Here is a 14667-nt window from a genome sequence, read left to right as displayed (position 1 = left end):
ACCTGAGGTCAGGAGTTGGAGACCAGCCTGGCCAACACGGTGAAATACTGTCTCTACTACTAAAAAAAATACAAAAATTAGCTGGCGGTGGTGGTGGGTGCCTCTAATCCCAGCTACTCAGGAGGCTGAGGCAGGAGAATCGCTTGAACCCAGGAGGCAGAGGTTGCAGTGAGCTGAGATCATGCCACTGCACTCCAGCCTGGTGGACAGAGTGAGACTCCATCTCAAAATATTAAATAAAATAAAATAAAATAAAAATAAAAATAATAAAAAAATTGAATAGATATTTTGGAAAAGAAGATATACAAATGGCTGAGAAACACATGAAAAGATGTTCAACATCATAAATCATTAGGGAAATGCAAATGAAAACTACAGTGAGATACCACTCCACACCCACTAGGATGGTTATGTAAACCAGAGTATCTGAGACAACTCTCAGTCAAGTTAGGAAGTTTATTTTGCCAACGTTAAGGATGCCCACCCATGACACAGCTTCAGGAGGTCCTGACGACATGTGCCCAAGGTGGTTGGGGCACAGCTTCATTTTATACATTTTAGGGAGACATGAGACATCTATCAACAATGTAAGATGTACATTGGTTTGGTCTGGAAAGGTGGGACAACTAGAAGCAGGGAGGGGGCTTCCAGGTCACAGATAAATAAGAGACAGTTTCATTCTTTTGAGTTTCTGATTAGCCTTTCCAAAGGAAGCAATCAGATATGCATTTATCTCAACAAAGAGAGAGGTGACTTTGAGTTCTGTCTTTTGTCCACAAGGAATTTTCTTGTGTACAAATTGAGAGGGAGGTATGTAACTTTTTTATCTTAGTAGCTATCTTTTTAGGAATAGAATAGGAGGCAGGTTTGTCCTAAGCAGCTCCCAGATTGACTTTTCCCTTTAGCTTAGTGATTTCAGGGTCCCAAGATTTGTCTTCCTTTCACAGTTATAATTTTAAAAATGAGAAATAAGTGTTGGCAAGGATATAGAGAAATTGGAACACGCATACATTGCTGATGGGAATGTAAAATGGGGCAACCACCATGGAAAACAGTTTGGCAATTCCTCAAAAAGTTACCTTATGACCCAGCAATTCTACTCAAAGAAACTGAATACATGTTCATGTAAAAACCTATCACAGATGTTCCTAACAGCAGTATTTCAAACAGTCAAAGGGTGGAAAGAGGCCGGGTGTGGTGGCTCACGCCTGTAATCCCAGCACTTTGGGAGGTCCAGGTGGGTGGATTGCTTGAGGTCAGTTCAAGACCAGCCTGAGCAACATGGTGAAACCCCATCTCTAGTAAAAATACAGAAATTAGCTGCGCATGGTGGTATGCACCTGCAGTCCCAGCTACTTGGGAGAGGCAGGAGAATCGCTGGAACCTGGGAGGTGGCGGTTGCAGTAGGCTGAGATTGCGCCACTACACTCTGGCCTGGGTGACAAAGTGAGACTCCGTTTCAAAAAAGAAAGTGGGAAGAACCCAAATGTCCATCAACTAATGAGTGAATAAACAAAATGTGGTATATCCATACAATGTAATATTATTCAGCAATGAAAAGGAATGAAGTACTGGTACCTGCCGGAACATGGAAGAATCTTGAAAATACACCAAGTGAAAGAAGCCAGACACAAAAGACCATACATTTTACCATTCCATTTATATGAAATGTCCACAATAGGCAAATCTACAGGGACAGTAATAGTTGCCCAGGGATAGGGAGGAGAGCTAAAGGGCATGGGGTTTCTTTTTGAGGTGATAAAAATGTCCTAAAATTGACTGTGGTGATGGCTGCACAACTCTGAACACACTAAAAACTGTTGTACATTTAAAATGGGTGAATTGGCTGGGCATGGTGGCTCATGCCTGTAATCCCAGCACTTTGGGAGGCCAAGGTCAGGAGTTCAAGACCAGCCTGGTCAACATAGTGAAACCCTGTCTCTAATAAAAATACAAAAAAATTAGTTGGGCGTGGTGACGGGCATCTGTAATTACAGCTACTGGGGAGGCTGAGGCAGGAAAATCGCTTGAACCCGGGAGGCGGAGGTTGCAGTAAGCTGAGATTATAGCACTGCACTCCAGCCTGGGTGATAGAGCAAGACTCAATCTCAAAAAAAAAAAAAAAAGGTGAATTGTGTGGTATGCGAAGTACATCTCAATAAAGTTGTTGCCAAATAAAAAGTACCACAGATTGTATGATTCTATTTCTTTATATGAAATGTCCAGGACAGGCAAATTCACAGACAGAAAGTAGTTTGGTGGTTTCCAGGGGATGGGAGAAGGGAGAAATGGGGAAATGGGGAGTGACTGCTAATGGGTATGAGTTTCTTTTTGGGGTAATGAAAATGTTCTGGAATTAGGTAGAGGTGATGGTAGTACAACTCTGTGAATATACTAAAAAACTCTGACCTGTGCACTTTAAGATGGTGAAATTTATGATATGTGAATTATATTGTACCTTTTTTTTAAAAATCACAACCTTTTTAACCATTCCCCCACTGATGGTTGCCTCCAACTGTTTGCTATTAACAGTGGTGCTGCATTGAACATGCTTGTACATGCCACTCTGTGTTAAGAGTATCTCCCTGTGGAAGACATTCACAAAAAAAAAAAAAAAAAACAAGACTATCTCCCTAGGGCAGATCCAGAGACTACAAACGGCAGGTTTACAAAGCATGAGCATTTTTAACTCTGAAAATGCTGCCAAATTATCCTCCAAAGTGGTTGTACCACTTCCACAAGAAAGCGTCCCACATCCTCAGTCGCGCTGGATAATCATCAGATGTTAACATTTCTGCCAACACAGTGGGCAAGAAATTGTACTTTAATGTTTCAATTTGTATTTGATTCAATTTGCATTCAGCAATTATCCTGATTACTAGAGAAGTTAAACCTCTTTCCATGGTTTCAGGCTTCATTTTTAAAGCTTAGTGTTTTTCTGCTTTACTAAAACCTCAACTTTCTTTTTCCCTTCTAAATGTATACCAAACTTTAATGCCATGATTACCTCATTTATAATCACACATGAAGCAGTTACATTTGAAAATCAGTAATTATTCTATTGCCCAAGACTGTGTCTTATTATTATTTATGATGTACTAGGAAGCTTTGTAAAATACAATGTGATATTATTGTTATTATTACTTAAATAATCTTTTGTGCAGCATTAAATTGGCAAACTACTACTTTATCTCTTGAGATTGAGGCTCAAAGTTAGATCAAATCAATCTACCTAACAGAGAAAATGAATGTATATCACACAACTGGCCACCAGATATTATATATAGCGTATATATAGTGTGCGTGTATATATATAGTATATATGTAGTGTGTATATAGATATACTGTGTATATACAGTGTATATATATAGTGCATATAGTGTATATACAGTGTGTGTGTGTATATATATAGTGTGTGTATGTATATATATATATAGAGAGAGAGACAGAGAGAGAGAGAGAGACAAGCTAATATTACAAGCGTGCACCACCACGCCTGGCTAAGTTTTGTATTTTTAGCAGAGACGGGGTTTCACCATGTTGGCCAAGCTGGTCTTGAACTCCCAACCTCAGGTGATCCGCCTGTCTCAGCCTCCCAAAGTGCTGGGATTACAGGCGTGAGCCACTGCGCCCAGCCTATATTTAAAAATATTCGCAAAAAATAGAAATTGTAAGAGTGAGATTAAAAATAAATAGAAATACAAGTTCTAACATTTTCCTTTGCTCCTAGTTGATCTTTGTGCATACACCTAATTAAGGACACCCCTCAATTCATTCAGAGGATCAGGAGCAATTAATGATTATTTGTTGAGCTTCTTCTTTCAGGATTTGTCACTTTCAATTACTTCTAATCCTCAAAAGAACACTGCAGGAAAGCTCAGAGAGTTTTACAAGCTTTTCTGAGAGCTTAGGGCCAGCAAGGATGCTGGCCCGCTGGCTCGGGTGCATCCTACCATCTCATCATGCTAAAGACACAGGAGACTGCACTACTGCAGGCTGCCTACACTACTACAATGAACTGCCAATGCTCACTCGCTCACTCCCAGAGTGCACTGCAGGGCTACCATTATGACTGTAAAATATAAGTATTCCTGGTCAGTAAGGTTACGTGAAAAATGTTTCAAATGTATTAATTTTTTTTGTCACCAAGAAATGTTTTATTTTTCTTGCAGTAGTTTTGTTAATTGTGCAAAATCATGTTTTGTTTTTGCCATTTAGACATTATCACACAATCCTATTCTGAAAGACAAGTGTTCATTAAAAACAAAGCAAAAATAAAAATTCACAACTTTAATTACCTAGATTTGTCATTTAAAGGTTTAAAGGGAAAAAAAGGGAAGTGCTGTGTTACAAGCTTTTCACAAGTGTCACATTTTCTGCTTAAAAGGGAAGGACTGGCTAGGCACGGTGGCTCACACCTGTAATCCCAGCACTTTGGGAGGCCAAGGCAGGCGGATCAGGAGGTCAGGAGTTCGAGACCAGCCTGGCCTACATAGTGAAACCCCGTCTCTGCTAAAAATACAAAAATGAGCCGAGTGTGGTGGCACATGCCTGTAGTCCCATCTACTTGGGAGGCTGAGGTGGGAGAATCGCTTGGACCCAGGAGGGGAAGGTTGCAGTGAGCTGAGACCAAGCCATTGCACTCCAGCCTGGGTGATAGAGTGAGACTCTGTCTCCAAAAAAAAAAAAGGGAAGGATTTCAAAACAAAGGTGAAACAGCTTAACAAATATTTATAAAAAGGAACTTTACAGAATTGTCAACAATACTAAGACAACACTGACTAACCGGTTACATTACCACATCTTCCTCCACCCCTCCACCCCTCCCCCAGAATGTGTCCTGCCAGGACTAGAACAGGCTTTGTGTTCAAACAGAAATGCTTCAAAATCCCAGTGAAATGAACTGTGCTAAAAACCTGACAGGCACCTTCCCTGCCCTCCCACCTCGTCTTCTGCAATCCTCTAAACCAGGTTCTAATCTGTGAATGGGCCAAAGCCGTGAGTGGGGAGAGGGGAGGGACCCTGCCCCAGTGTGCCTGCCTTATAATATACATTCCACCATAAGTGCTGGCCTTCTGCAAATTATGATTTTGGAAAATCCAACCCATGCAGAGGGATAAGAAATTGACATCCCTTGGGTGACTTCCTGTTCTTATGCAACATCCCAAGCACCCTACGGTCCCCTATCCAAGGAGAAATGCTAGGGTCTCGAGGATGTCCCAGACCCACCCCAGAGGGTCAGTCAGTTCAGGTAGGTCAGGCCCAGTTCTTTTCACCCCTGACAGACCCCAGGCCCAGAAGCACCGAAGACCATGATGCTGGCTGGAGTGAAGACACTCATTTCCGTATCAAGAGCTGAGCCTAAGAAATGCTTATCGTTGGTCAGGCTGGGTCTGGGCCAAAGAGGGGACAGACAGACAGAAAGAAATACTGTCTCCATGAGAGGAAGGTGGGAAGAAGGGAGGACAGAGAGCAGTGGGCATGCAGGGGGCTTGGCAGGGCAGGCTGGAGAATGTGGGACTGCGGGGAGGAGACCAAGGTCAGAGCAGCTCTTCAGAGGCAGGTGAAGAGTCTGTGGCCTAACAGAAACAGGAAGGAGTGTCCCCCAACCCCCACTCCTCTTGGCTCCTCACTAATGACCCTGAGGACCCCCTCCCAAGGACTGGAATGCAAATCCAAATACCAGAACAGCCCAGGGCGGGGCAAGCGCCCACTGTGGCAGTGATGTCTGGGGCGTCACTTCGAGGCAGTGAAGGCCAGATGCTCACCATACTCCCTGGAAAGCCAGGGCCTCATCTTTGCAGGACTCTGCCAGTCTCTTTTCAGTTCACAAAGGCGTCTAAGGAGTGCTAGGCGCACACTGGATGCTTAGACGTGAACGTCTTTCTCTTTCTCAGCTCAACACCTGAGTTTGGGGGCCCCATGGGACCCTCTGCCTGGAGTCTGGTCTGGCTCATCTGGGCCCAAGGCCTCTCCCTGCAGAGAATTCAGTGGGGGACGTGGACATGACTATAGCCTCTTCGTTCTGGGGGAAGCTGTGGGAAGGCTTCCAACCTCATTGCTGATTCTAGTTCCTTGACTGGAAGGGGTTTGAGATAAGACAAGCTTGGAAGAAGAAAAAAAGCCAGGCAGCTGTTTCTGGGCAGCTTCTATCCTGGGGCGAGTGAGAGAGAGAGAGAGAGAGTGTGTGTGTGTGTGTGTGTGTGGGTGGTGTGTGTGTGTGTGTGGTGTGTGTGTGTGTGTGTGTGTGTCCAGTGCCCAGCTCAAGAGCTTTCCCATGAGCCAATCCTGCTGACACTCGTCCCCTCCATACCAGCCTCAAAGGAAGGGTGCTGCTGTGTGCTGTGCTGATGGCAAGTCTCAAAGTCTGTGTAAGAGGAAATGGAGACAGGTGGGCTGGTCCAGAGCAAAGTCCCAGGCCCCTGACCCCATGTGAGGAAGAGGGGGTTAGCGAAGAGATTAGAGGGCTGGGGGCGGGGGGTCTGATGGCTTAGTGTATGTAGGCTCGGGACACGGCAGACATATTGTCGGACTGGTCCAGTGCCTTGGCTCTTTTGTACACCTCGCTGGCTGCAGATGCCATGGGAGTCGGATGGTTGACCGCATTGCCCAGCGCAATGGCTAAGCAGAGATCCTTCTGCATGTATTTCAGGTAGAAATCCTTGCAGGTAGAATATCCTTGCAGGGTATTTTGGCACTTCTGGTCTAGGAAGATGCTGGCCAACTGCCCCTGATTGAGGATGTCCAAGAGTGTCTGCTGGGACTGATCTGACACCTAGGCTAGGATCAGCACCTCGGTGATCGTGGCCATGAAGCTTCCTTGGACTATGTTCACGATCAGCATCATCTTGGCTTGGTTGCCAACTTCACCTAGGAAGAAGGAGGTCTTCCCCATCACCTGGAAGCAGCTGCTGCAGTCCTCATATAGGCCCCTGTCTCCAGCTGCTAAGATCACCAACATCCCATGATTAGAAAGCTGCTGATTCCCTGAGATGGGGGCTTCTGGAAAGCGACCCCCCGACCTGGACGCAATCACCTGGGCCAGCTCAGTGACTATGTCAGCGTCCACTGTTGACATGTCCACGTAGCACTTCCCAGGGCGGATCCCTTGCAGCATACCACTGGGGCCCAGCACCAGGTCCTTGGCTGCCTTGGGATCCAACACACGGGCGAAAGTGATGTCACAGGTTGAGAGGACTTCAGCAGGGGTTCTTCCCAGGCGGGCCCCCTCCTAAATGAACAAATCACGTTTCTTGGCAGTGCGGTTCCCGACAGTCACCGTGTGACCCATTTTTAGCAAGTTAAGAGACGATTCCATTTCTCCTAAGACCAAGGCCCCCAAATCCTACCTTTTTGTCTGTGATGCTGCCATTCATGGCCATGCTGTCAGCTGCCCGGATGGAGGTGGAACCAATTTCCTCTTCACATATTTTCAACTTCTCTGTGATTGCCTGGTAACAGACAGAGATGGCTTCTGTTTGGCTTAGCAGGAAATGATGGAAATGAGGATCTGCATCTTTAACAGGCTCGCTTCTGGTCGGCTGCCATTTAAATGCGGCCACTGGTCTGGCCATCATCCACTTCAAGGTACTGGACTCCGGGATGGTGACATTCTTCTCATCCTTTGGGGGCTGACCCCGCTTCTGGGGACTTTGCTCTTGGATTCTTTTCAGAGGGGATTTGGAGCCTCTCTCTGAAGAGCCCGAAGACACCCGCTTCTTTCCTTCTCCCATGATCTTCTTCACCTTCCCTTCAGACAGGCTGTTTGCACTTCCCATCACCTGAGTTTGGCCCACGTCTCTCCTCACTGGAATTAAGCTGATTCTTGTCATCAGCAGAATTGTGGGATGACGTCTGATCTTTCCCTGTGGGCTCTCCTGAGAAACTCTTTGGCGGCATCCACCACTTGCTGGAATAGTTTACCCTTGTTAATCTTTATCATTTCCTCTTTATGAGCATGATATGGCTTCAGCTGTTTCACTTTAATCCAGGCATGATCTTATGTTCCAAAAAAATTTCACAAAGAAGCATTTCTTTCCATGAGGTTCTTTTTTTTTTTTTTTTTTTTTGAGATGGAGTCTCGCTCTGTTGCCCAGGCTGGAGTGCAGTAGTGCGATCTCGGCTCACTGCAAGCTCCACCTCCCAGGTTCACGCCATTCTCCTGCCTCAGCCTCCCGAGGAGCTGGGACTAGACGCCCGCCATCACGCCCGGCTAATTTTTTTTTTTTTTTGTATTTTTAGTACAGACGGGGTTTCACCGTGTTAGCCAGGATGGTCTCAATCTCCTGACCTCGTGATCTGCCCACCTTGGCCTCCCAAAGTGCTGTGATTATAGGTGTGAGCCACCACGCCTGGCCCTATGAGGTTTCTTCAAGTCCTTCAGTGGATTAACGATCTTTCCTGGTGAAGTAGGATACCAGCCAAGTTTCCCCCACATCAAGTTGTTGAGCAGCGAACTCACAGCCCCCATCTTACTACCCAACCATCCCCAACGCATGGGCCACCGAAAACATCCTCAAATGTATTAATAATCAGGTTACAAAGTGTAGAATCCCAGCACAAGTTCTCTCACTCTCAAAAAAAAAAAATATATATATATATACACACATACACACATACCTATGTATTTGCACTGTGTTAAAAAGAAATAAATGCACACACACACACACACACACACATCCATACTGTGTGCCATGCACTGTGCTAATGCGTAAAATATATTAATACATTATTATTATTATTATTATTTATTTGAGACAGAGTCTCACTCTGTCACCCAGGCTGGAGTGCAGTGGCACAATCTTGGCTCACTGCAACCTCCGTCTACCAGATTCAAGTGATTCTCCTCCCTCAGCCTCCCGAGTAGCTGGGATTACAGGTACATGCCACCATGCTTGGGTAATTTTTGTATTTTTAATAGAGATGGGGTTTTGCCATGTTGGCCAGGCTGGTCTCAAACTCCTGACCTGAAGGTGATCTGCCCACCTTGGCCTCCCAAAGTGCTGGGATTACAGGCATAAGCCACTGTGCCAGGCCCCTTTTTTTTTTTTAAATTAAAAACAATTTTTTGGCCAGGCACGGTGGCTCACGCCTGTAATTCCAACACTTTGGGAGGCCAAGGCGGTGGATCACCTGAGTTTGGGAGTTCAAGACCAGCCTGACCAACATGAAGAAACCCCGTCTCTACTAAAATATATATATATAAAATTAGGCGGGGTGCATTGGCTCACACCTGTAATCCCAGCATTTTGGGAGGCCGAGGCAGCCAGATTACCTGATGTCAGGAGTTCGAGACCAGCCTGGCTAACATGGTGAAACCCGTTTCTACTAAAAATACAAAAAATTAGCTGGGCGTGGTGGCAGACACCTGTAATCCCAGCTACTTGGGAGGCTGAGGCAGGAGAATCACTTGAACCCGGGAGACGGAGGTTGCAGTGAGCCGAGATTGTGCCATTGCACTCCAGCCTGGGTGGCAAAAGTGAAACTCTGTCTCAAAAAAAAAAAAACAAAAAAAACAATTTTTTTTGGTGGGGGTACGGGGGCTTTCCAACAAAAACTGGAAAGCCTGCTAGACAAATTCTAAAAGAGCTGTAACTGGCCAAAAGTACTATCCTTAAAAAACAAACAAATTAAAATCTTTTAGTAGTAGCACAAATATGGTTTAAAAAGTTATGACAGGGGAGCACTTTTGTATATTCTATTTACCCAATGATTCAATCAAATCTAGTTTGTAAGTTAGATCACAGTTTTTCTAATCATCAGCAGTATTAAGGCTAAACTTTGGCAACTGAAAGTCAAACTTCCAGCCCTCCACTTATAACCCTAATCTGGCCTTTTCTCACTCTAAAATAAAGCATGATTTTTGGGGTTAGGGGGAAACCCCTGCCTTTGGTATTATTCAACAGAGGATGCTGGCCATACGCTTACAAGTATTTCATTTTCTTTTTCTTTTTTTTTTTTCGAGATGGAGTCTCTATCTGTTGCCGAGGCTGGAATGCAGTGGCGCGATCTCAGCTCACTGCAACTTCTGCCTCCCAGGTTCAAGTGATTCTCCTGCCCCATCCTCCTGAATAGCTGGGACTATAGGCGTGCACCACCATGCCTGACTAATTTTTGTTATTTTTAGTAGAGACGGGGTTTCGCCATGTTGGCCAGGTTGTTCTCGAACTCTTGACCTCAGGTGATCTGCCCGCCTCGGCCTCCCAAAGTGCTGGGATTACAGGCATGAACCACTGCACCCAGCCTCATTTTCATTCCTTACAAATTTTAGCCTAAAATACATACATGAATCAGCATTACACAGCCAGTAAAAAAATAAATATGGGCCGGGTACAGTGGCTCATGCCTGTAATCCCAGCACTTTGGGAAGCTGAGGCAGGCAGATCACTTGAGTTCAGGAGTTCGAGACCAGCCTGGCCAACATGGTGAAACCCCGTCTCCACTAAAAATACAAAAATTAGCTGGGCATGGTGGCACGTGCCTGTAATCCCAGCTACTCAGGAGGCTGAGGCAGGAGAATCGCTTGAACCCAGGGGGCGGAGGTTGCACTGCACCGAGATCGTGCCATTGCACTCCAGCCTGAGTGACAGAACGAGACTCCGTCTGAAAAAAAAAGATAAATAAATAAATATGTGAACTCAACTAATACATGGAAAGAACAGAAAGAATTATATAAACTCAAATTAAACTATATAAAGTCATCTAATACATACAGACATGTCTACACATGGACTGGAAGAGAATGAAACAAGATAAAAATAATTGTCAATAAACAGGATTTTTCTTTTTTCTATATATAGTAGTTGTTTAACTATGCAAAAGAAATTAGTTTTTAAAAGGCCCAAACTACAGAATTCCATAAAGTATAGAAAGTATCCTGAAAGCTTTGAACAGGGGCCAAGGAACTCTTTAGAACTTCAGGTTGATACTATATTTTTATAAAGAATGAAAAGTGGCCAGATAGACACTCATTTAAAAATACAGTAAAGTAGAAGGTGGGGACATGTGCTTTTAGAGTGCAGATGGTCCTTTTCTATACTACAATTTCTCAGGAACGCTGAACACCTAACTATAAAGCGAAAGACCAATAACATCTCGAAATGACTGCAAGCTACAAAGCAACTTCTGGCAGGAGAGGAAAATTTATCCCTGAAAGAATGAAAACCCTACTTTCTCTGGCAACTTCATCTAGATTCTTTTTTGGCACAAAAGTTGGAAATTCTTGAAATGGTAGATATCTCAATATTTTATTACACTTTGCTCCAGCTGGGGAAAAAAAGTTTTCCTTCAACTTCTTTAGCTTTATGAAATACAGAATTACTTTGATAGCTATGTCAGCATTTGCAAGTTCTAACCAAACGTCCTCTCATGTAATTTTTAAAAAGTACTTTCTGGACCTCAGCACTCTCCCTGGAAGTGCTTGAGTTTCCAGTCACCTGAGTTAGCAAGTAAGCATTGAAAGCAAGACTGCCTTTCCATCACTTCTCCCAAGACCTGGCTATTGAGGCTACAATTATTTCTGCAACATCAGTGAAGAAATGAACCTTGTAGATGGAGAGCTCTGGCTGACTCCCAACACCATTCCACCCCACTCCCAGTTCAGGTTGCCAGGTGGTCAGAGTTCACCCTGCAACTTTTGGTGCCAGAAAGAAGAGGAGGTCTTCTCTCCCACTGCAGTTACTGCTTTAAGGGCTTACCACACCAAGAGCCTGTCTGAGAGCGGATCAGAGTACCACAGTGAGAGAGCCTGCCTGACTGCGAAGCCGGGGAAAAGGGATTCACTGCTGAGGCATGGAGAAGAACTGGGTCCAGGAGACCTGATTCAGCTAAGTCTCAAGCTAATACTACCTGTAGTTTTGCCAGTTACATGAGTCAAGAGGTGAGCACCCCTACCCCCACCAATTTGTTTATTTCTTTGTTTGTTTTGAGACAGAGTCTTGCTCTGTCACCCAGGCTGGAGTGCTCTGGTGTGACCGGGGCTCAATGCAACTTCCACCTCCCGGACTCAAGTGGTTCTATTGCTTCAGCCTCCAGACTAGCTAGGATTACAAGCACCTGCCACCATGCCCAGCTAATTTTTCTATTTTTAGTAGAGACAGGGGTTTCACCATGTTGGCCAGGCTGGTCTTGAACTCCTGGCCTCAGGCGACCCATCCACCTCAGCCTCCCAAAGTACTGGGATTACAGGCGTAAGCCACCACGCCTGGCCAATTTATTTTCTTTTGAATTGGGTTTTGTCCCTTGAATGGAAAGAGTTCTATGTTAGTTAAGATGCTTTTAATTGCAAGTAAAAGAACCTAGATTAAAATGGCTTAAACAATAGATTATGGTTTTGGTTTTTTTCTTTATTCCAAGTCAACAACAGCTAATAGATGTTTATTATCTCATATAAAAGGTAGCACTAAGATAGGAAGTTTCAGGGCTATCAACTCAACAAAGCAACAATTCTATCAATAATCTGGGATTCCTGTCTGTCCCCTTGGCAATCCTTAGCATTCTGGCTTTTGTCTTTGAGCCACAGTAGTTGCAAGATGGCTACCAGTCCACTAGGCATCACACCCTCATTCAGCAGCATCAAAGAAATGAAGGGGAAATTTCTCATTACTATCTGAAAGGAAAACATTTTCCAGGACCCACTACCTCATCACACTTCCCCTTGGTGCCACTGGCCAGAACGGGTTTCACACTGCCTTGCCGCCTCCGCCCCTCTCAACTAATCATTGGCAAAGAAGAGTGAAATTAGCATGATGGCAAAGACCAATCTTGACTTGCAGGGGCCCCTCTTCCTTGAGCACACTGTGGCAAGATACCTGATCAAAATTGGGGTTCTATTTTCAAGGAAGAAGGGGGAAATGACTCTTTGGTAAGCCACCAACAATGTCTGCTCTAAGTCCTAATAGAAGCACTGGTGTTCAGCAAGTGGCAGTTACCCAAACATTTAAGAAACATGAGGAGCTTGAAATTCCAAACCAAATTATAAGAATTATCATTTTAATTTTCATCTGTATAATATCTAAATACACACCAACTATAATTTTGATAGCAAATTTATTTAAGAAGCTATAAAACTGACCACATAACTGTAAATTCCTTGGAGTAGTTCTTAAAGCCTTTACCGAATGTCCCAGAATTATGGGTATTAGTCACATAGGTTCTTTTCAATATGCCTAATAGCAGAAAGGAATGTTAATGAGCAAGCCTCCTATTCTTAGAGCTCTACGACTATCTTACTAGCTAAGGTTGTTAGAATCTACCAAGATATATTGCTAAAAAACATGCTAAAAACAGAACAAGAACTTTTTGAGTAAAACTGGTTTCGAAACCTGTACTGAAGGTCAACACTATCCAGTGGTGCCCATTCCTTAAAATACGGCATCACCTGGAGGTCATAAGGCATAAATGAGATGGAGGACAATGTGAAGCCTCACAAGCCAGGATCTGGCACTTAGTACTGAAGTCCAGGGAAAATACAGGAGAGTCTCCACCAAGGTAGTAGGACTGCTGGGTGATGGGAGGAGCGGGAGGCTAGTGAACAGAGTCTGAACAATCATTTCCAAAGCTAACCTGAACAATAACTATCTTGTGAAAGAATTACTACTCCACTAAAGATCTACCAGGCAATGAAAGTTAATTTCTAAACATCAGCAGCGATCAGGAAAAATTAAATACCATCAGTAGTGGAAACTAATTAGTGGAAACTAAGTAGTGGAAACTAATAAAAGTGACTGCAATATAATAAACTGATAAAAAGCTTTGGCTGACCTTAGTAAGACTTTATTTACTGTGCCTTACATGTCTCCACCCACATTTTAGCCTTGAACTTACACTTACTGGAATTCCCCACTTCTTCCTTCACTAACCACTTCAATGAACTTGTGTGTGCATTCACACCTGTTATTACACGGGTTCATTCACTCAACTAGATCTCAACAGTTAACTGGCACAGGAAACAAAACAGAAATGTAAGTGGGGTAGAGCAGAATGCCCTCTGAAGACTTTAAACCTGACTCTGGCATTAAGTGAGCCATTTCTTCCTCCTAAACTGTAAAGTCAGAGTCCCTTCTGTCTATAAAATTCAGTGATTCTATGAAGTGTCATTACTTACCTTAGTTAAGTTGGATGTCAGCCTAGCCTAGCAGTAGAGGTCAATGTTCCCCAAGGGTAGTTCCACCAGAAGTAAAAGGCTAAGAAAGGGCCTTTGAGCTGTACAGAGCTGTATGGCCTTTGGGCTTCTACATGACCTTTAGGAGGTCACTACCCTTTTTGAGCCCCAGTGTCCTCATCTGTAAAATGGGATCATAACACCCTTAGGGCAGGTTGCAGTGAGGATTAAATGAGATCAGGGATGTGATGCATCTCTTGTGGTTTCTGGCACTAAAGAGACACTCAAAAAATGGTAGTTATTGTTACTGCTTTTATTATGGAATCACCGATACACACTTACCTAAAGAAACAACAGCAACACTCTCTGGCAAGAAATGTAATCTGTATCGGATCAGTAAATGCACCAATATGATGCAGATAGCTGTGGAAAAAAAATAATACACTGTTTTAAAAAAAACACCCAATTCTGAATGATAAATACCAAGTTCAAGTCAGTGGTTATTTCTGGGGGGTCCTCACAGAAATGGACAATTGGAATAACAAGTGAACTTCAGCTGTGTTTTT

The 14667-nt window shown here is 44.0% G+C and overlaps 1 protein-coding gene, 1 non-coding gene and 1 pseudogene across 5 annotated transcripts in view; all 3 read right to left on the bottom strand.

The window, feature by feature from the left end:
* The window catches only part of SLC9A8 (solute carrier family 9 member A8), a 78935-nt gene that overhangs the window by 53986 nt on the left and 10282 nt on the right, over positions 1-14667 (bottom strand). For all 4 annotated transcript variants that reach the window (XM_002830409.6, XM_063720659.1, XM_054542319.2 and 1 more), the window contains exon 3: positions 14444-14524. In XM_002830409.6, coding sequence (XP_002830455.2) covers positions 14444-14524 — 81 coding nt within the window. The remainder of the gene's footprint in view (positions 1-14443; positions 14525-14667) is intronic.
* LOC129052245 (cytokine-like nuclear factor N-PAC) lies at positions 290-8704 on the bottom strand (annotated as a pseudogene).
* On the bottom strand, positions 9538-9599 carry LOC112130394 (U7 small nuclear RNA). The gene has a single exon (XR_002912666.1). It is a non-coding gene; the product is annotated as a U7 small nuclear RNA (small nuclear RNA).

The sequence above is a fragment of the Pongo abelii genome, chromosome 21 (assembly GCF_028885655.2).
Source record: "Pongo abelii isolate AG06213 chromosome 21, NHGRI_mPonAbe1-v2.0_pri, whole genome shotgun sequence".
NCBI classification, from domain to species: domain Eukaryota; kingdom Metazoa; phylum Chordata; class Mammalia; order Primates; family Hominidae; genus Pongo; species Pongo abelii.
This window is presented reverse-complemented; position numbering and strand designations above follow the sequence as displayed.